The sequence below is a fragment of the Oryx dammah genome, unplaced genomic scaffold (genome assembly GCF_014754425.2).
Source record: "Oryx dammah isolate SB20612 unplaced genomic scaffold, SCBI_Odam_1.1 HiC_scaffold_16, whole genome shotgun sequence".
NCBI classification, from domain to species: Eukaryota; Metazoa; Chordata; class Mammalia; order Artiodactyla; family Bovidae; genus Oryx; species Oryx dammah.
Window position 1 is genome coordinate 47,967,576 of NW_024070200.1, and position 20,623 is coordinate 47,988,198.

Here is a 20,623-nt window from a genome sequence, read left to right on the forward strand (position 1 = left end):
CAGACCAAATGGGACGGAAACCCAGGGGTGTAACCTCTGAGGAGAAATGGCTGGCTGGGTCGACACACAGCCACTTGGGCTGCTCGCCCCTCTGACCCCAGGGACCGAGATGAGCAGAAAGTGGTTGTGCGCCCACTTCTGTTGCTGTCTTCAAGAAGCTAAAGTAATCCGGTAGGATTTTGAGGGTTTTTTTTTTTTGGTGGTGGTGGTTCCAAAGCACGTAAGTTCTAAAGTGGTACTTCTCTGGGAGCCCATGACAAGGCGGGGGATAAAACCACCCTAACCCTACGACCCCTCCGAGATTCAACTGCCTGAAAACCCCGGAGGTAAGTTGAGATCGAGCTAACCAAAGGACAGACCTCCAACAAATTACCTCTGGTGTCTTTACGCTGAGAGGAGGGTGTCTTCCCCTGGAACAGGAGTGGAGAGTGGGTCAGCGCCTGTAGCCCGCTGGCAGAGAGGCAGCTCCGCACGGCACAGCCAGGAGGCGGGGTGGCACCTGGAGCGATGGCACGGTCAGCGCAGCCCACGGCCCCGACGAGAAAGCCTGAGCCTTCCCCCCCGCGTCCCCTCGGTGCTGCCGTGCCCACAACAGCCCGACACAGCAAACTCACCTGAGACGGATGCCTCGTCGTCCGCCGCGGAGGGCAACTGGCGAATGCTTGTGCCTGGAGACCGCTCTTCCAAGTCTCCCTGCTGGTCGCAGGCCCTCTTCACTTGTCGTTCAGCCTCCTCCTTAGCAGAGAGGCATCTCTTCCTAGATCCCAACCCAAACTGTCCCCAGGAGGCCTCCTCAGCCTTGGGCACGCTGTCCCTGGGAGGCGACTGGTCTGGCAGCTGACACACGCCCTCTAGCTCAAAATCCCCCAGGATGGGGGGCCTGCCGATGCCAAGTTCCAGGCCTTGCTCCTTGCCCTCTGGCTCCAGTGGTGACAGTCCCCCGGGAAGGTCGGCACTGACCTCGCTCCTCCCAGCAGAGGGGCCGAGGCTGCAGTCCACCGCCCTCTTTCTGCGGGGCCAGTCTTTAATTATGTCAGGAGTCGTCTTCCCACTGTGCTTGGGGGATGGGGTCCAAGGAACCCCAACTTCTGTCTGGAACGGAGAGGGGGTACCGCAGGGGCAGCGGGTGGGGGTGCATGACTGGCAGATATAGGTCTGTCCCCCACTCTTGCCTGGAGTGCTGTGCGAGGGGCGAAGGCAGGGGGCCGACAGGCAGGTGGCTTCGGGTCTGCCTGAGGACTTGCTGGCCTTGGGCACACTGGGACCCGGGAGGGAGCTCTCCTCCCTTGGCGGGGGCTCGGCTTCTGACAAAGAGCTGGAGTCTATCTTCTTAATTCGGAGCTTGGGGAGGCCAGAAGCTTGCATCTCCAGCTCAACCTCATAGGCCTGCGGACTGGCAGGGGCTCTGCAGGGCCAGGCTGATGCCTGCTGGTCCTCTAGCTGCGTGGCCGCCTGGCGCTGCTCTGTGTCTGCTGTGCAGTGCGGGTCGTAGCGGGGCATCAGGGGAGAGCGAGGCTCAGAGGAAGGAGAGGTGGGAGGAATCCCGGGGTCACACGGAGACAGCTTCTCACATGTACCCGTCCTTAACCCCTCATCTTTGTCCAGGGGTGAAATGCTGCTTTTTAAGTTATCATGGCCATGGTGCTCAGCTTCATCCAGGAGAGTGAGACAATCCGAGTCTGTTGCAATAAGCAAAGGAGAGGATGTATGCCAGTCACCCCCAAAGCCAGTTCCAGGGTAAGCTGGAAGTTCAGGCGAAGCTGGAGAAGAGAGGGTCGCTGCCTTCTGGTTCTTTCCAGCGTCTGTGATGGCAGCTGGGTTGTCAGTTATGGCAACCCTCAGAGCAGCCAAGCTATCAGGCTTGCCCTCCAGGAAGTCTCGTTCTGTTCCCGAGGTCTTTTTATGCCGTTTCCCATGTTTGGAAGGGGGCGGAGGGGGCCAGAGGTCAGACGGAGCTACCTGTGAGGCACTGGGGGGTGTCAAGGGAGCAGAACAGGAGGGAGGTGTGGTGATGCTGGGTGATTTCTGGACCTCTTGCCAGCCCACTTGTCCAGAGGAAGGAGATGCTATGGGAAATTCCCCAAGTGAACTCTTCTTGGAAATACCACGTGAAGGAGAGGTAACAGCTTTTTTTGGAAAAGTCAGAGCTGCGTTCCCTGGTCTCTCTGGGGTTTTGATAGCGTTGTTACTCCACAGCTGCGGCAGCTTCTCTGCCTGGGGTGCTCCAGAGCCCCGGGGGAGCTGGTGTTTCTGACTTGGAGATGTGCCCTCGGAAGCGGCTTGTCTCTGGAGCCCCGAGGCTGCTGTCCTGGGAGGTGCTTGAGCAGAGGATCTGCTAGGGGTCAGACACTCACTCCTGGTCGGGGCAGTTGATGAAACCAGGGCTGCTGGACAGGAGGTGCTTTCCGGACTGGAGTCCCCCAAGCGTGGCCAAGAAGAATTCTGCAAAAATCTGGGGGGCTGACCACCTTGTCTCTGGGGAGTTCTCGGTACCTTTTCAAGAGGAGAGACACCTTCTGCCAGGGAGTGTCCTTTCCGAGGGGTGACTTTTGGTTGTGATGGTGAATCCCAGCCATGTGGAGAGAAGTCTTTCGAGAGTTCCTTAAAAATGACCTGTTTGGCAGGGGTCATTTCCGCAGGGGATTTCTGCAGCCTTTCCGAGGTGCACAGTGGAGTCTGTGGTGTCCGATGGACCTTTCTTGGTGTGGCTTTATAAGAGCTTGGAGACTTCCAGTAACTCTTCTCAGGTGTCTGTAAAGAAAGATGCTTATTAGTGCTTTGAACATCATAACCCATAGTCTCGGAAATGTTTTAATGATCTCTAAGAAGATTAAAAACTTCAGTGGGAGGTTTCTTATCATCAGCCAAAGGAATGATAAGTTGGATTTCATACAGTGACACGTTTCCACTTCCAAAACATGACCCAAATTTTACTTGTCAACTTTTTCTAGCACTAAGCACTATCCAAGCTTCATTTCTTCTAAGACAAATTATTTTAATAATTTGCACACTACAGTGAAAATATGCTTTGCCTCTATATCACTCCACTCACTATACTCACAGCTGTCTTTTCCTCTAAGGAGAAAACTATTTCTAATCTTTGCCTGAAGTAACCTTTAGGAGCCATGTCATCTGCTCTTCACCTGCCTTCAACATGTGCTTTTAAGTACTTGATATGCGTCAGGCAAAATGTGTGCAGAAGGCCAGGGTGGTGGGGGAGGAGGAGGTGAAACATGGACCCTATGGATACACAGCAACAAAGATAACATCTCAGAGAGGAACCTTCCCAACAAAAAAACTTCCTTTCTTGCAAAAACTGCAGTTTCTAACAGGTAAGGAGGTCTGACAATTATTGTTTAATCTTATTATCTCAAGAGTCCTGGTCCAGTTGGCATTTCATGTGGCGTATAGACAGATGAGGGGAAGATTCTCTGGAGGAGGAAACGGCAACCCACTCCAGTATTCTTGCCTGGAGAATTTCATGGACAGAGGAGCCTGGTGGGCTACAGTCAATAGGGTCGCAAAGAGACATGACTGAAGCAACCTAGCACACAGACGGATGATAATCCACTCGGGCTGATGTAATGACGGGGCGTGCATGGGACACTTGGCAGCACAGAAGGGTTGGCTGTCTAACCCAGCTGGGGCTTGGGGAGGCAACGAACAGTGAGTCAGGTCTTAAAAGAATGGGTGTCGGCAGGTGAAGACAAGGTGGACAGTGCAGGAGAGGGAACTTGAGGCACAGACAGCAGTATGAGCAAAGGCAGGAAAGTGAAAAACAGCAGCTATGTGCATCCTGAGGCAGCTGGGAAGGTGAAGTGTGAAGCAGAGATGGGCGAGCAGGGATCAGATCACGGAGGTCCTTGCCTGTCCAGGGAGGAGACTGAACACGGTCCTATGGACCCTCCCCACAGCTTCCTGTGTCTCCCCAATCCCCTAAATGGTTTTGGGGCAAAGTCTACCTCACAGCACAGTGAGGTAGTCAGAGGAGCACCCGATGGGGTCACAGAGGTCCGGCCAACCTCTGGGGGTGGGATGGATTTGAGAGGGAAGAGGCTACGGAAGTGTTGCAGGCAGAAGTGGACTGGGGTAGGAACTGAAGGGATGGAGGAGGGAATGGGTATCAGATAGGCTGCCAATAAAATGGGCGGGACTGATGGCTTAGCCAGGCCAGAGGAGAGGGAGTCCAGGATGACTTCCAGGTTTCTAACATGGGTGACTGGATCGAGTGGGCAATCAACGGAACAGGTGAGAATGCTGCTGCACATTTCAGATAGAGACAGACCTAGTGTCCAGTGTAAATGGAGATAACCCAAGAGATAGGTGAGATCTATCTGCTCAGTCCAGCTGCTACCTTAAGTCCCCATATACCCAATAATCATTCATCAAGTCAGCCTCAACCACCTCAAATCTCTATTATTATCTTTTCCTTACTGGCCTCAGTGGCCTTCCTTGCCCATGTCTACATGTTCCCCAAACTATACTATTTTAAACATCATAGTAATTTCATACCTGATAGGCTGTAGGTACTGCAGAACCCAGAGTGTTTCCTGAAGGCCTTTTAATCTGTGCTGAGCCCTTCTCTGAGGGACTGGTCATCTCAGACACTGCTCCGAATAGAAGTCTCTTGGGAGACCGAATACTTTGGACTGGAGAGTTTTCTCTTTGGTCTGCAAGTCAAAAACAGTGACAATGTTTAATTCTTTCTCAATTCCTGCCCTCTCACGCCCCACCCAATACTCATAAAACAGCCAGTCTATATAAGAAAGATGACAATTTGGGAGCAAATGGGGGGAAATCCCACCTAATTATGACAGCAGTGGTAACAAGTGCTGCTTTATTGCACGGTGAGACTGCATTATCAAGCCCAGACCCTATGTTAGGAGGTGTGGGCAACTAATTTGAAAAGACAAGTATAAAAAGATACATCTGATGAGCTAAGTTCACAATGGATAAAAGTATGAAGGTCATACAGTACCTTCAACCTGGGGATACCTTCCCATAGTATCTGAATGCATGGAGGAAGTTACAGGTCATTCCCTCTTGAGTGAATGGAAGTACCTACAAGGCCAATGTGGACAGCCAGCCAGAGGAAGCCAAAGGGGTGATTCTGATATGGTGGCCGCGGTCACCTGTTCATCTGGGCATCACTCTGAACCTCAACTACTTATGCTCTAAGTGCCCTGCATACAAACGAGTTCCATTCTGAGAGTTCCATTCATTAAGTCCAACTTGTTCTTAAGTCCAAAGTCAGCCGAGGTACCCCGCTAACACAACTGGCTATGTAGTACTGTATTATAATCGGTTTGTAATATTTTTCACACAAAAATTAAAATATTCTTAGCCTTGGAGTACAGTACCTTGCAAAGTACAGCACAACAGCTGGCAGCAAGCAACAACCACCAGCTACATCACCAGTTTTTACGCTTGCTTCCAGACATCCTGGGCTTGAAATAAAGATGCTGTACTATTAAACCCTATACAGTACTGTAAAGGACATACAAATACAACCACTTGTAGAAGATGCACGCACATGACAGCGTATACCAGACACTTGAACTTACGTGGTTGGACATTCTAACGCATGTTAGCATCTTTGAAAGCTCACAATCTGAAGGTTCATACATAGGCAACTTACTGTACCTGACCTGTTTCTCCAATATCAACTTTCATTCTTTTCCGGAGAAACGTCATTCTTTTCCCACCAAGTTTGTGTGGACCTCTGAAGACAGGCAGGCAAAGTGTGTTACCTGACTTCACTTGCTGGAGTGAGTGGACCCTTTGTATGCTTCGAGACTTTGGCTGAGACACAGAGTAGAAGGAAGCAGAGTTCGTCCTGCTGAACGCCAACTGCTTGATTCGAGGACTTCGTCTCAAACTCACCACTGTAAGACCAGAATCACCGTTAGTAACCAAGAAGAAATGCAAGCTCAGTGGTTCCCCTATGAAATGGGTAAGATCTATGTGACACCATGTACAAGAGCGGCTTCCCTGGTGCCTCAGTCGGTAAAGAATCCGCCTGCAATGCAGGAGACCTGGGTTCCATCCCTGGGTCGGGAAGATCCTCCTGGAGAAAGGAATAGCTACCCAATCCAGTATTCTTTCCTGAAGAATTCCATGGATAGAGAAGCCTGGTGGGCCACAGTCTGTGGGGTTGCAGAGAGTCGGACATGACTGAGCAACTAACACTTTCATGTACAAGATGGAAACTTGGTTTCCAACAAGCTCTTGGTTTGGAGATCTTTTAAGTGTGACAAAGCTAAGAGGGCTATCATATGTGGCCCCAGCAAAGTTCCCTCCCAAAAAAACAAACAAAAAATCCGACCCCTCCAGATTGTAATCTACATAAGTATTATGAACTGCCACCTTGAAGCATTATGTAGAGTGATAAAAAAGGTTTGTAGAGTGTGACTTTCATTAAAAAGTTTTAAATCACGGTTTTCATACTTATGTTACATATATTTGTACAGAAACAACACCTGTAAGAGTATTATTAAAGCTAAACATATTTCTGATTTGTGGGATTACCAAGTGTTAATTTTTTGGCTTCTCTATGTTTTCTAATTTTTCTAGAATAAACTACTTGATTTTAAAAAAAATATGTTTTTGGAAACCCCTCCTTCATGTATACTTTAAAAATAAGCCACAGGTTGGTTTGTTTTTAAATGTTTGGCTGAGCTGGGTCTTTGCTGCTTCACGAGCTTTTCTCCAGTTACAGCACGCGGGGGCCACTCTCTAGTTGCACTGCACAGGCTTCTCTTGTGGTTCCCGGGCTCTAGAGCACAGGCTCGCAGTTGTGGCACGTGGCTTAGCTGCTCCGCAGCATGTGGGATCTTCCCCGTCAGGCATAGAACCCATGTCTCCTGCAGTAAACATTCTTTACCACTGAGCCACCAGGGAAGCCCCACAGTACCTTATATTAACGTAGTAGTTTAGCGTTCACTCTGAATCCCATTTCTATTATGTAAAAATATTTCTTCTCCAGAAACTCTCAGTACATTCTGTGTAACAGATCATTCACCAATTAACATGTACTGATACACACTGTGGGCCCAGAGGTGTCATAATGGATATGCTGAGCAAGAATACAAGTCCAGAAAAGTGTTCATAGAAAGTAGAGAAAACACAAAAGCCCAGAACCCCAAAACAAACAAAAGTAGGTAATACCATCTTCTTCTTTCTCTGGGGACTCTTCAACGACGTCAATATCAGGACCAGGATCAGAGGACCTTGAGGAACAGCGGGTACAAGGACTATTCAGCATCACTCATAAATAATGCACATCACAGACCTACAAGTTCTCACCTCACAAGGTAACAAAGACCACAAACGGTCTTGATGACATCACTGTAGGCAGGCACTTTCAGACATTACTGTCAAGAGTGAAAGGGTAAGAACTTTTTTTTTTTGAAAGCAGTTTGACAAAGTTAAATTTGTATACCATTTGATCCACAAATTTCACTTCTTACAATTTACCCTGTAGATAAATGAGCACAACTGTGTAAAATCCACACACAAATAACGTCCAGATGTAGCCTTGATGAGGAGGAGTAGATGTACTTCTCGCCATTCGTCCCCTCAAGTACAGTTAAGAATCCTGGGTGTGTTACATACAAAGCAAGCAGAAGGCTCTCAAAGATGGAGAGAAGACTTAGGACCTTAGAACCTGAAGAGACACAGGGCTGTGAGCTCTGGGAACTCCCTGTTGTGCTTCATAGATCCTGGATCGGGTGCTCAACAAGCTGACAACCCCAGTACACCAAGAGGTGCAGACAAAACTGCCCTGAGCAAAGTTAGTTCTCTTTAGACAAAGAACCAGGAAAGGGGCAGCAAAGTAAGACAGAAACATTCAGTAAGAGCTGCCCTACTCCAGCCAACTGCCATGGAAACCTGTGGCCTCACCACACGCCTGAACAGGCCCAGCTGGGATCATCCCAGGCCTGGCAGCGAGACTCCCTCCTTCCCCAGGTCAACACATGAACAGATTTTAAAATGAGGCAATATCCATTCAATAGAATACTACTCAGCAATAAAATGGAACGAACTATTGATATATACAACAACACAGATAAATCTCAAAATTTAACTGTGCCAAATGAAAGTGGCTGGACACCAGAGTGCATTCTGTATGGTTCTCCAGCCCTCACAGCATTTTCAGAATGGTCTTTGGTGACAGGCAACACGGTTGAGACCGGGTCACAAATGTCATGAGAAGGTATGCATGGCCCATAAGATCAGGAGGGCTGTGTGGGAGCATGAAGAAGCTAGACAAGGATGTCGCTCACCTGCCCTTGATCTGTCTATGAAGCAGCCTTCCGGAGATTTGCTTGTGTACTGGCGTCTCGGCCACACTCTTGGTCAGCAGCTTGCGATAACCTAAAATGTAAACAGGATAAATTTCACATAATCTCATCAAGCACGAACAGCAAGGCAGTGGAAGCAATTTGAACTTAAATACGGTTTATCATTTAGCCAGAGTGACTCTTAATGGTCTCGTGGACCAAGGTCTAACCATAAGATTTGACTTAACATGACATTACAGTTTATCAGCACTATTAGAGTTTAACAATAAATAATCCAATATAAAATATAATGAAAATTTAAAATAATGATCCTAAAAAAAAGTTCTTACTTATTAGGGCTAATACTTCTGTCCACCTAGTTGGTGGTTCTTTTATTTATGATTAAATTATTACATTTATGATTAAATAAGGCATGTGAAAATGCTGATCTGTCATGCAATGTTAAGATATTTAATACAAAGATAAATCTAATTTATGCTCTGGCATAAATTTTCTTAATAGCGTAGGGCAGACAAGTTACTCATGGGAGGAATGGTTTTAAGTGAGATAAAAATGACTAGGAAGAGGACTAATGTCAGCAGGAATGTGGGGTAAGGACCTCTGAGAAAACTCCCCCATAGAAGGAACGAGAACACTGACCAAAAGTGAACATCAGTTTCTCCAGAACTCTGGAAATTAACCAGTTCGGAGTAATCCAAGGAGTAGTCATTCAACAAAAACAGCTGTATCTCATTAAGAATAGCAAGCCCTGCACAACTTTAACTTCTCTGGCCCCGACCTCCTCTCCCTGGCCCCACAGCAGCCTTGAGAACCAACAGCCCAGGGGCCCTGGATGAACAAATGGTGTCTAAGCTCCTCCACAGCCCAATTCCCAGATAACGGTCTATTTAGCCTATTTGGTGGTTCCCTGGAAAATCCCACTCACTTGGCCTGTCTCTATCTGACCTGACTCAGAATTCGTCCAATGCAAACAACTTTTTCCCAGGGAGCCATTTACTACAAACAATCAGCAGCAACTGTAAACATCAGCTGCCTGAGGTGGTGATAACTCTTGAGGCAAAAGTCTGGATGTGGAAACTGGGGCATGAGACCTCCACAAGGGCCTCTGCTAACTTCTGACACACTCCTGGGAACCTGCAAGTCCATGTGCGGGAGGGCTGTGTGCATGCCCAGGATGGACCTAAGAAAGCCCTTGCAAGTGTGCTCAGTCGTGTCCAACTCCCTGTGACCCCATGGACTGCAGCCCTCAGGCTCCCCAGTCCATGGAATTCACCAGGCAAGAATACTGGAGTAGGTTACATTTCCTCTTGGCTGTCACCTTTGGCTGACCCCAAGGCTCTAGAAAACAGAAAGAGTTGTAAAATGTCTGGCTGAGTATTGAAGACGTGAGCCAATGCACACATAGGGCCCCTCAGCAAAAGCTGGGAAACTTACTAGTTCCAGGCATGGAAGGAAATCTCTGTCCAATCCTTAGCTGACCACTAAGCTAACCAAGCAGAGATTTTAGTGGCTACACATGACAGAATACAGACTTGAAAGAACTAGTTCAGTAAACAAACAAAAGCAGTTAAGAGTAAAAACAAACTCTGCCCTGGAGCCGTGGCAATCTGATTGTCAGAGCTGACTCAACATTTAACATGTCCAGTTGTCAACAAAAAATGTGAGACAAGAAATAAGAAAGTATGGCCCATAAACACGGGCGGGGCGGGGGAACCCATTCAACAGAAAGCATTCCTGAAGAAGTTCAGACATGGATTCATTAGCACAAGACTTTAAATCAGCTATCTGCAATATGTTCAAAGAACTAAAAGAGAAAAAATAATATCTAAAGAATTAAAGGAATGTACGAGCCTGATGACTTGCCAAGTACAGAATATCAATAAAGAGAGATGTCAATAAAAAGAACCAAGTGGAAATTCTAAAATCGAAAAGTATACTACCTAAAATAAAAAACTCATTAGAGGGGCCTAGAAGCTGATATGAGGTGGCAAAAGAAAGAATCAAAGTTGAAGACAGGTAATTGAGATTATCCAATCTGAGGGACAGAAAGAAAAACGAACAGTCTTAGACACCCATGGGACACAATCAAGCATAATAACATAAGACATAGTGGGAGTTCCAGAGAAGAGGGGAGAAAGAGGTGGAAAACTTTGAAGAAATACTGGTTGAAAACTTCTGATGTCTGATGAAAGACATTCCATAGCCAAGTAGCTGAATAAACCTAAGTAGGATAAAGACAGAGATCCACACCAGACAAATCGCAATCAAATCGTCAGAAGTCAAAGGGGCAGAGAGACTCTCGAAAGAATCAAGAAAGCAGTGATCTGTCATGTACAAGCAGTCCTCGATAAGATTAACAGCCGACCTCTCCTCAGAAACACAGGGTGACAAAAATGCAGGGGGATAAAAGGCACAGGGATGAAAGAAAAAGATTTAATCAAGAATTCTGTTATAGCATCTTATAGAAAAAACTGAATGAATTTGTTGGCCCACGCAACATACCCTGTAAGGGAATTCCTGACGGCTCAGCAGTAAAGAATCTGCCTGCAAAGCAGGAAACGTGGATTTGATATCTGGGGAGATATCCAGGAAGATACCCTGGAGAAGGAAATGGCAACCCACTTAAGTATTCTTGCATGGAGAATCCCATGGACAGAGGAGCCTGGAGGGCTACTGTCCATGGGTTGCAAGAGTCAGACAAGACTTAGGGACTAAACCACCACCACCAATAAATCCTGTAAACTATTACTCAAACATGAAGGAAAATGAGCACATCCTCCCCACCCTCAAAGATACACCCAAAAAAGCAACACCGAGAGAATCTGACACTGGCAGACCAGCCCTAAAAGTGATACCCATACTACAGGGAGTCCTTTAGACTGAAGCGGAAGGGCACTAGAGAGTAACGTGAGTCCACATGAAGAATTAAAGGCGCTGGCAAAGGCAATCGTACAAGTGAATGCCAACAAGAGAATACAAGTATTGTTATTTCTGTATCTTTCTCTTTTGAGTTTAAAGATAAAGCAAGGAATATAAATGTGCTGATGGGCATACCATGTATCAAGATGTAACCTGTATGACAAGACAGCACACAGAAGGGGGTAGAAAATAGTTAGACAGAGGAGCAAAGTTTTTGTTGCACTCCTGAAATTAAGTTTATATTAACCTTGACTAGATACAGTAAGAAATTAATTGCAACCCCCATGGAAAGAAACACCATACAAAACAGTGAAGTAGGAAGCTCTAGGGTTTGGTCCCTTCCCTAAAACAACCAGTAAACTAGGGAAAAAATGATCAGAGTAAACTATTTTGGAATTTCTAGAACCTGACTGGCACTAATGACAACCAGGAAAGAGCCTAATGAAGGGAGACCCTGATATTTAGTAAGGGGATGATGTGCCCGGAACAGCTACCAGCCCTCTTTCCTCAGCCCTGCTGCAGCTGTGGGTGCAGTGGCCCACATCCTAGGAGCAGCTGGCAGGTGGTAGAGCAGACAGTGGGGACCCTGTCTTCTAACTCTGGGTTATAAGGTTCAGTCAGGCGCTTGGAGAATGGAGCCCTGTGGGGCCACAGCAGACATCTGCCCTGATTTCTGCCCTCGGGCACCAGCAGCTTTCCCCGCACTGCATCCAACAGGTGACTTAAAGGGACAGGAACACCTTTTTGTTTGTCCCTTTTTGGAGCCAGACATTTAAGGAAATCTTTCTCAGGTTACCAACTAATTACAGAGACAACACAACAGAAACTTCAGGGACCACACAAGAGGGAATACATGCTCTGTAAAAATAGCTGGGAAAAGGCACAAATGGACAGGCTCTCAATAAACAAAGACCAGTAATTTCACAGGAGTGGGAGAATCTTATCTCCAGAGTCAACAGACTATAATATTCAGAATACCTAACTCTCAACAAAGAATTACAAAGCATACAAAGAAACAGGAAAGTGTGTCAAGGAAGAAGAGAATTGGACAGAAAGTAACCTTGAGAAATCCCAGACATTGGAATCACTGGTTAAAAATGTTACAAGAGCTCAAGGAAAAAAAATGAACACAGAACTGAAAGAAATAAGGAAAACAATGGATAAACACAGTGAGAATATCAATAACGTAACAGAAATTATAAAAAGGAACCGAACAGAAACTTCAGAGCTAAAAAGTACAATAACTGGAAAAGTTCACTAGAGGGGTTCAACCTCAGATTTGAGCAGGCAGAAGAATCAATAAACTTGAAGCTAAAAACAACCAAAATCCTCCAATCTGAGCAGAATGAAAAAAAGGACTAGATGGCTTCATCGATGAATTCTACCTAACATTAAAACAAGAATTAACCTCCTAACACCTAAGCAATTCAAAAAGCACTCAAGGAGGAAAGAACAGTCTTTTCAACGCATGAGGCTGGTACAGCTGGATAACCACAGGCAAAAGAATGACACTGCTCACCTCACACAATACACAAAAACTAACTGGAAATGAATCAAAGACCTAATTTAAGATTTTAAGCCATAAAACTTGGATTGAATAATGGATTTTTAGACGTGCCACCAAAAGCACAAATAACAACAAAAATATGTTAAACTGGATAGCATCAAAATTAAAAATACTTTATATATCAAGGACACTATCAAGAATACAAAAAGCAAACCCAACAAATTGGGGTAAAAATATGTGCAAATCACATATCTGATAAGAGATTAGTATCTAGACTATTATATAAAGAACTCTTACAACTCATAGTAAAAAGACACACAATCCAATTTCACTTCTGTTCAGTCGCTCAGTCTCATCCGACTCTTTGTGAACTCACAGACTGCAGCATGCCAGGCTTGCCTACCCATCACCAACTCCCAGAGTTCGTTCTAACTCATGTCCATTGAGTCGGTGATGCCATCCAACCATCTCATCTTCTGTGGTCATCCCCATCGCCTCCCACCTTCAATCTTTCCCAGCATCAGGGGCTTTTTCAATGAGTCAGTTCTTCACATCAGGTGGCCAAAGTATTGGAGTTTCAGCATCAGCATCAGTCCTTCCAATGAATATTCAGCACTGATTTCCTTTAGGGTAGACTGGTTGGATCTCCTTGCAGTCCAAGGGACTCTCAAGAGTCTTCTCTAACACCACAGTTCAAAAGTATCAATTCTTCAGTGCTCAGCTTTCTTTATACTCCAACTCTCACATCCCATACATGACTACTGGAAAAACCACAGCCTTGACTAGACGGACCTTTGTTGGCAAAGTAATGTCTCTGCTTTTTAATATGCTGTCTAGGTTGGTCATAGCTTTCCTTCCAAGGAGCAAGTGTGTCTTTTAATTTCATGGCTGCAGTCACCATCTGCAGTGATTTTGGAGCCCAAAAGATAGTCTCACTGTTTCCATTGTTTCCCCATCTATTTGCCATCAAGTGATGAGACTGGATGCCACGATCTTAGTTTTCTGAATGTTGAGTTTTAACTTCCCAGGTTGGTAGGTGCCCAGTATGCTACTGGAGATCAGTGGAGAAATAACTCCAGAAAGAATGAAGAGACGGAGCCAAAGCAAGAACAACACCCAGTTGTGGATGTGAGTGGTGATGGAAGTAAAGTCTGATGCTGTAAAGAGCAATATTGCATAGGAACCTGGAATGTTAGGTCCATGAATCAAGGCAAACTGGAAGTGGTCAAACAGGAGACAGCAAGAGTGAACATCGACATTTTAGGAATCAGTGATTAAAATGGACTAGAATGGGTGAATTTAACTCATATGACCATTTTATCTTCTACTGTGGGCAAGAATCCCTTAGAAGAAATGGAGTAGCCATCATAGACAACAAAAGAGTCTGAAATGCAATACTTGGATGCCATCTCAAAAACAACAGAATGATCTCTGTTCATTTCCAAGGCAAACCATTCAATATCACGTTAATCCAAGTCTATGCCCCAACCTGGAGAAGGCAATGGCAACCCACTCCAGTACTCTCACCTAGAAAATCCCATGAACGGAGGAGCCTGGTAGGCTGCAGTCCATAGGATCCCTAAGAGTCAGACATGACTGAGCGACTTCACTTTCACTTTCCTTTTTATGCACTGGAGAAGGAAATAGCAACCCACTCCAGTGTTCTTGCCTGGAGAATCCCAGGGACGGGGGAGCCTGGTGGGCTGCCGTCTATGGGGTCGCACAGAGTCGGACACGACTGAAGCGACTTAGCAGCAGCAGCAGCAGCATGCCCCAACCAGTAATGCTGAAGAAGCTGAAGTTGAACAGTTCTATGAAGGCCTTCAAGACCTCCTAGAACTAACACTCAGAAAAGATGTCCTTTTCATTATAGAGGACTGGAAAGCAACCCAATTTAAAAACGGGCAAAGATCTCTTCAAAGCAGCTCTTCAGGGACTTCCCTGGCTGCCCACTGGTTAAGAATCTGTGTTGTCACTGCACTAGGTGCAGGTTTGATCCCTGGTCAGGAAACGAAGATCCTGCATGCCGTGCAGTGGTGAGACCGGAAAAATAAAAGAGGCTATACACGTAGCCAGCGAGCACAAGAAAAGAAGGTTAGTAACACTAGTCATCAAGGGAATGCAATTCATAATCACAATTACACACCACTTTACACCCACTGGATGAGCGGAATCAAAAAGGGACAACAGACAGCAGTGGTAAGGATGTGGAGAAATCAAAACCCTCACATGTTGTTAGTGGGAATATAGCCACTTTGGAAAATAGTTTGGTAATTGCTCAGAAGTTAAACAGAGTTATTATGTGGCCCAGCGAATTTCATTTCTAGGCATATGCCTGAGAATTAACATGTCTACACAAAATCTTGTACATGAATGTTTAGAGTAGCATCACTCACAATAGCTAAAGGTAGAAACAACTTAAATGACCACCAACTGATGAATGGATGAGTAAAATGGAGCTTATCCATACAATGGTATATTATTGCCAATAGAAAGAAATGAAATACTGAGACACACTACACCATCTATAAACCTTGGAAACATTATGCAAAAGTAAAAGAAGCCAGTTACAAAGACCATATGATTCCTCTTATAATACCCATAAGAAATCTATAAAAATATAAAGCAGACTGGTGGTTGCCTACAGCTGAAGGATTGGGAGAAATGGACAGTGACTAGTTAGTAATAGGTTCAGGGTTTCTTTCAGGAATGATGAAAATGTTCTGGAATGTGTCATGATGTGGACAACTTTGTCAACATACTGAAAACCACTAAATGTTGATTTTCTGATATATGAATTACCTCAATTACAACAAACAAGCAACAACAACAAAAATAAACACACCAAAAGATTTAGAAAAGAGCTAGTTACCATCTTTCACTTCTGTTTAACTGGTTTTATAAAATAGGTATTTGTTTGTTGTCTTTCAGAAGGGAGGAATGAGAAAAATACCAGGATTAATTCTTCATCTAAGCTTGGAGGGAGAGAGATCCCAAGTGGAAAATTAACTGACGGTAACCACAGAGGAGAGGAAAACATGAGATTAATGAGCTGCTGCAACACACAGCCTGGAGACTGGCTTGAGGTCGAGAATCCCTTCTCTTGGTTGCCCTGCAGTGCGGTACCTTTGGTCCTCTTAAAATTGTCATGTTTATACTCCAGATCTTCCACAGCTGACACCGAATGGCTTCTGGGCAACCCCTTCTTTACAGATCTCTTTGAAGGAGAAATCATTTCCTGGTTGAAAAGATTTCTTCGAACTTTAGTTACTTCTGAAAGCATTAAAAAAAGAAAAAGTCAAACATTATCATTAATAAATGCCACACATGAGAAAAGAAAGATATCCAAAACAGAGAGTCTGCTTGAGGAAACTATTTTACAGACTGACTGCTATTATATATTCACACTTAGTAATAGGATTTCCTTAAATAGTACACTCACATGGTATATCAAAACTATTTACTCTTATAAATTTAATTTAAACCCAATCTTCTGGGAATACACAGAAGGCCCACATCACTTAAATTAGAAAAGATTTCATTTTTCTTCTTTTGAGTATTTTACTAGTTTGCTGGGTAACAGTAGCCCCATCCTATCCAGGGTTTCACTTTCCAAGGTTTCAGTTATCCACAGCCAATTATGGTCTGAAAACATCAAAAGAAAAATCCTAGAAATAAACAATTCATAAGGATTAAAGTTGTGTGCCTTTCTGAATAGCATGATAAAATCTCATGCCATTCTGCTCTGTCCCACACAAAACATAAATCATTCCGTTAGTCACTTAGCAGCCATCTGGGTTATCAGCTCAACTATCGCAATATATAAGTGCTGTGTTCGAGTAACCCTTATTTTACCCAAATATCTCTTGAGCCCCAAAGCACAAAGTAGTGATGCTGGTAATTGAGATATGCCGAAAAGAAGGGGCAAAGTGCTTTCTTTAAATGAAAAGTTTCTCTACTTAAGGAAAGAAAAAAAAATTATATGCTGAGGTTGCTACGATTTATCATTCTTAATCAGAATGAATCATCTGCAAAATGCTGAAGGAAAAATTCATGCTAGTTTTGCTGTCACATCTCAAACTGCAAAAATTATGCATGAAAGTGTTTAGTTAGGATCGAAGAGGCATTAAACCTGTACAAGATGTTCTTAGAGCAAGAGACCAAATGCATGTTAACTTTTGTTATGATTGGTCTACTTTATAAGATATTAATTCCTACTGTGCCTAATTTATAAGTTAAATTTTATCCTAGGCATGTATGTATGTGCATGCTAAGTTGCTTCAGTTATGTCCAGTTCTTTGTGACCCCATGGTCTGTAGCCCACTAGGCTCCTCTGTCTATGGGATTCTCCAGGCAAGAATACTAGAGTGAGTTGCCATGCCCTTCTCCAGGGGATCTTCCTGACCCAGGGATCGAACCTGGGTCTCCTGCATTGCAGGCAGATTCTTTACTGTCTGAGCCATCAGGGTGGACAAGGGAGAACTACTGTATTTGAAATCCTCTTCCTAACTCCAGAGCATAAGAGTTGCAACCACCTAAACCCAAAGTTAGTAAAAAAAAAAAAAAAAAAGCTTAAGAGTCAAGAAATACTTGACAAGGCAAGCGGGATGGCATCTTAAACTTAAGCAAGATGGCCTAGTGGATTATACTCAAAAATTCACTCAGGGTAAAAAAAATTCTAAGACCAGGTTTCCCTCGTGGCTCAGCGGTAAAAAATCCACCTGCCAATAATGTAGGAGACACAGGTTTGATACCTGATCTGCGAAGATCCCACATGAGGTAGAGCAGATAAAACATTGTGCCACAACTATTGCGTCTGTGCTCTAGAGCCTGTGAGCCGCAACTACCGAAGCCCAAGCGCCCTCTAGAGCCCGTGCTCCGCAAGAGAAGCCGCTGCAGTGAGAAGCCTGCACACGGCAGCTGGGCAGCAGGTGCTGCTCGCCGCAACTGGAGGAAGCCCGTGCACAGCGACAAAGATGCAGCACAGCCAAAAATAAAAATAAATAAAATTATCTTAAAAATTTCTCAGAGCAAGTCATTTAAATAAAAACCAAATAAACCAGGATTCACAAACTGGGAGAAGCCTCTTTGTTTACCCATCAACAATATCAATAATACACAAAGTTTCCAAAAAGTGTTTCTCTATCTCCATTATGAAAGCCTCTGTTACCTGCCTTAGGCTGTTCTACAAAACTAATCTATGATCTGACAGCCAAATCTGATCTATTACTTTCTGTTTTTCCCAAGTTTTGGAAAAGTTTAATATCAATAGAAAATTTCAAAAAGAAATACAACAAACAGAATCGTCACTAAAATTTATCAACTGTGGACATTCGTTTTCTCCCTCATCCTCTCTACGTTTATCCAACTGCCCATCCCAAAACGCTGCGGGGTGACCTGCAGACATCACGACTCTGCAGTTTCCTGTGCTTCAGCAGGTATCTCCGAAGAACAAGGGCACACTATCTAACCTACCCTCTCTCATCACGCAGCAACACCCTTCACAGCTTTACTGTCCTAAATTTAAGATCCAAGCAGCGGTCGCATGGTGCACAAATGCCACACCTGAACTCCTTTTATCTAAACCAGTTCTGATGCCTCTTTTCTTTTTGGGCTTTCATGTGAATGGCATTTAAAAATATATGTATATTTCAGCCAGTTATTTTACAAAATGCAGTATTTTGAGACCATGTGAACATCCTAGTCTCCTAGCACACAGACATGTTTCATTAGTTGATAATTATACCAAACTATGTATTACATATACTGCAATATGTAGTTGCAACATGCAATTACAAAGCTATATACTTATACATACTATAAAACTATACATACTACATGCAACTACAAAACTATATACTATATATACTACAAGACTACATATACTACATGCAGCTGCTTAAATATATATAATCAAAATAAACTTGTCATTGGCTATGACAAGGAAACCAAAGCATACCTTGTACTGTGTCTTTCACTGGGAGAGGAGGCTGCTGCTGAAGGGTAGGGTGAGAATTCTCCTGAAAGATGAGAAAATCCAATAAGAAAACTTCAATAGGTACTCATTTAAAAGAACAGGAATTCCACAAAAAATCCCTTTGATCCTTGCAATTTCACTTGTAGGAATCTGTAACAGAAACAGTTGTAAAATGGACAAAAACAGGGTCTGGGAGTATACACAACAAACTGCCATCGGTGACTACTTCCGAAGAATGGATGGTGAAGAAGTACTAACATTTAACTTCATATAATTACTATTTTTTTAAAAAATGCATTTATTTTATATTTTGGCCGCACAGCAGATGGGATCTTACCTGTCTGACCAGGGGTTGAACTTGCAGTCCCTGTGGTGGAAGTTTGGGGTCTGAATAACTGGACAACCAGGGAAGTCCCTAATTTCAATTTTTAAACAATGTTTCTGTATACCTTTTATAACTAAAATATAAGGGAAACCCCATTAGAGGATGGCTATACTCTGAGGAACGTCTCCATATAAAACTGCTATTTGGGGACTTCTCTGGCGGTCCAGTGGTTAAGACAACGCCTTGCCTCCACTGCAGGGGGCTTGGGCTCCATCCCTGGTCAGGGAATTAACTAAGATTCCACATGCCACGTGGTATTGCCAAAAAACAAAAAAAAACTCTTGCTATTTATTTGCAGTAGAGGATTCAAGTACCCAAGATCAAATGGCATCTAAATGAGAGAACTGTTTTTAAAGATTTTCTTGCTTTTTTTCAAGTATGCCACTGTAATCACTGAAGAAGGAAAGTCATAGTAGAGCAAAAACTTAACAAATGATACTCTTTAACCAAAATCAAATCCTGACCACATAAACCTGGTCCTTTTCTAGGCCAATCTGAAACAAAAGTTTTCAGAAAGGAAACCTATCATATAGAATCTTCTGACAGAGATGTTCTGACACTTTGGACTTCACACTCTCCAAACAAATTCTAAGGTTTGAATCTTACTCACTTATATGTATTAAGGTATACTAAGAAAGTGAACAGACTTCCTTGGTGGTAAAAAACCTGCCTGCCAAATGCAGGAGATGCCAGTTTAATCCCTGGGTCGGGAAGATCCATTGGAGGAAAAAATGGCAACCCACTCCAGTATTCTTGCCAGGGAAAATCCCATTGTCAGAGAAGCATGGAGGGCTATAGTCCATGGCATCACAATAGAGTCAGACATGAATTTTTAGCAACAACAACAAAGTGAACACCATTAACTCTTCAAAAGAAACCCCACCTCCTATTCTAAAGCACAGCTATAAATCTCAAACAAACCACTATTGTAATGACTAATGCTTGAAAGCTAGTTCTCCTAGAATTCTAACTCTTCTCATAATTCATGCAGTTCAAAAGTTTCAATGCATTCTTTGTCTCTCTCTTCTTAGACATTAATTCTATTTAGTAAATAGACTCCAGCTGGATTTCTTTTTTTCTTTGGTAACCAACAAGTCCTAAATCTACTGACACAGAAAAATAATTACCACCTGGCTTCACATGTTTTGTTTTTTTAACTTGTTATTGAAGTAACACATATTCACTGAAAAGTACTTTCTGGTACACAGAGTCCTAATATGATTGCATATTACTTTTTCAATGGCCTCTTTGCTTATGTTAGTTATCATTTCATAGTTTTCTTAACTACATTACAGATTTTAGTTAACTTATCCCTAACTTTTACTAGTGTTTTTTTTTTCTCCCTTTAATATTACCTCACTTTTGGGAAAAATGATTAATCTTTAACAAATTTATATGTCTTTACTCCTTAGACCACGGTTGTGGACCACACATTCATAAAAATACCTAATTTTAGTTCTGTATCCACTAACATTCATTTCTTAAAAGTGAAGATACTGCCTTTCATTCTTATTTATTGCATCAATTCATGC

The 20,623-nt window shown here is 43.7% G+C and overlaps 1 protein-coding gene across 1 annotated transcript in view; it reads right to left on the reverse strand.

Moving 5' to 3' along the window:
* The window catches only part of TICRR (TOPBP1 interacting checkpoint and replication regulator), a 43,268-nt gene that overhangs the window by 1,919 nt on the left and 20,726 nt on the right, over positions 1–20,623 (reverse strand). The window contains exons 14-21 of the mRNA XM_040257570.1: positions 18,689–18,749; positions 15,856–16,002; positions 8,286–8,376; positions 7,168–7,229; positions 5,751–5,885; positions 4,513–4,670; positions 615–2,751; positions 374–499 (exon numbers count right to left, since the gene is read on the reverse strand). Of these exons, the coding sequence (XP_040113504.1) occupies positions 374–499; positions 615–2,751; positions 4,513–4,670; positions 5,751–5,885; positions 7,168–7,229; positions 8,286–8,376; positions 15,856–16,002; positions 18,689–18,749 (2,917 nt within the window). The remainder of the gene's footprint in view (positions 1–373; positions 500–614; positions 2,752–4,512; positions 4,671–5,750; positions 5,886–7,167; positions 7,230–8,285; positions 8,377–15,855; positions 16,003–18,688; positions 18,750–20,623) is intronic.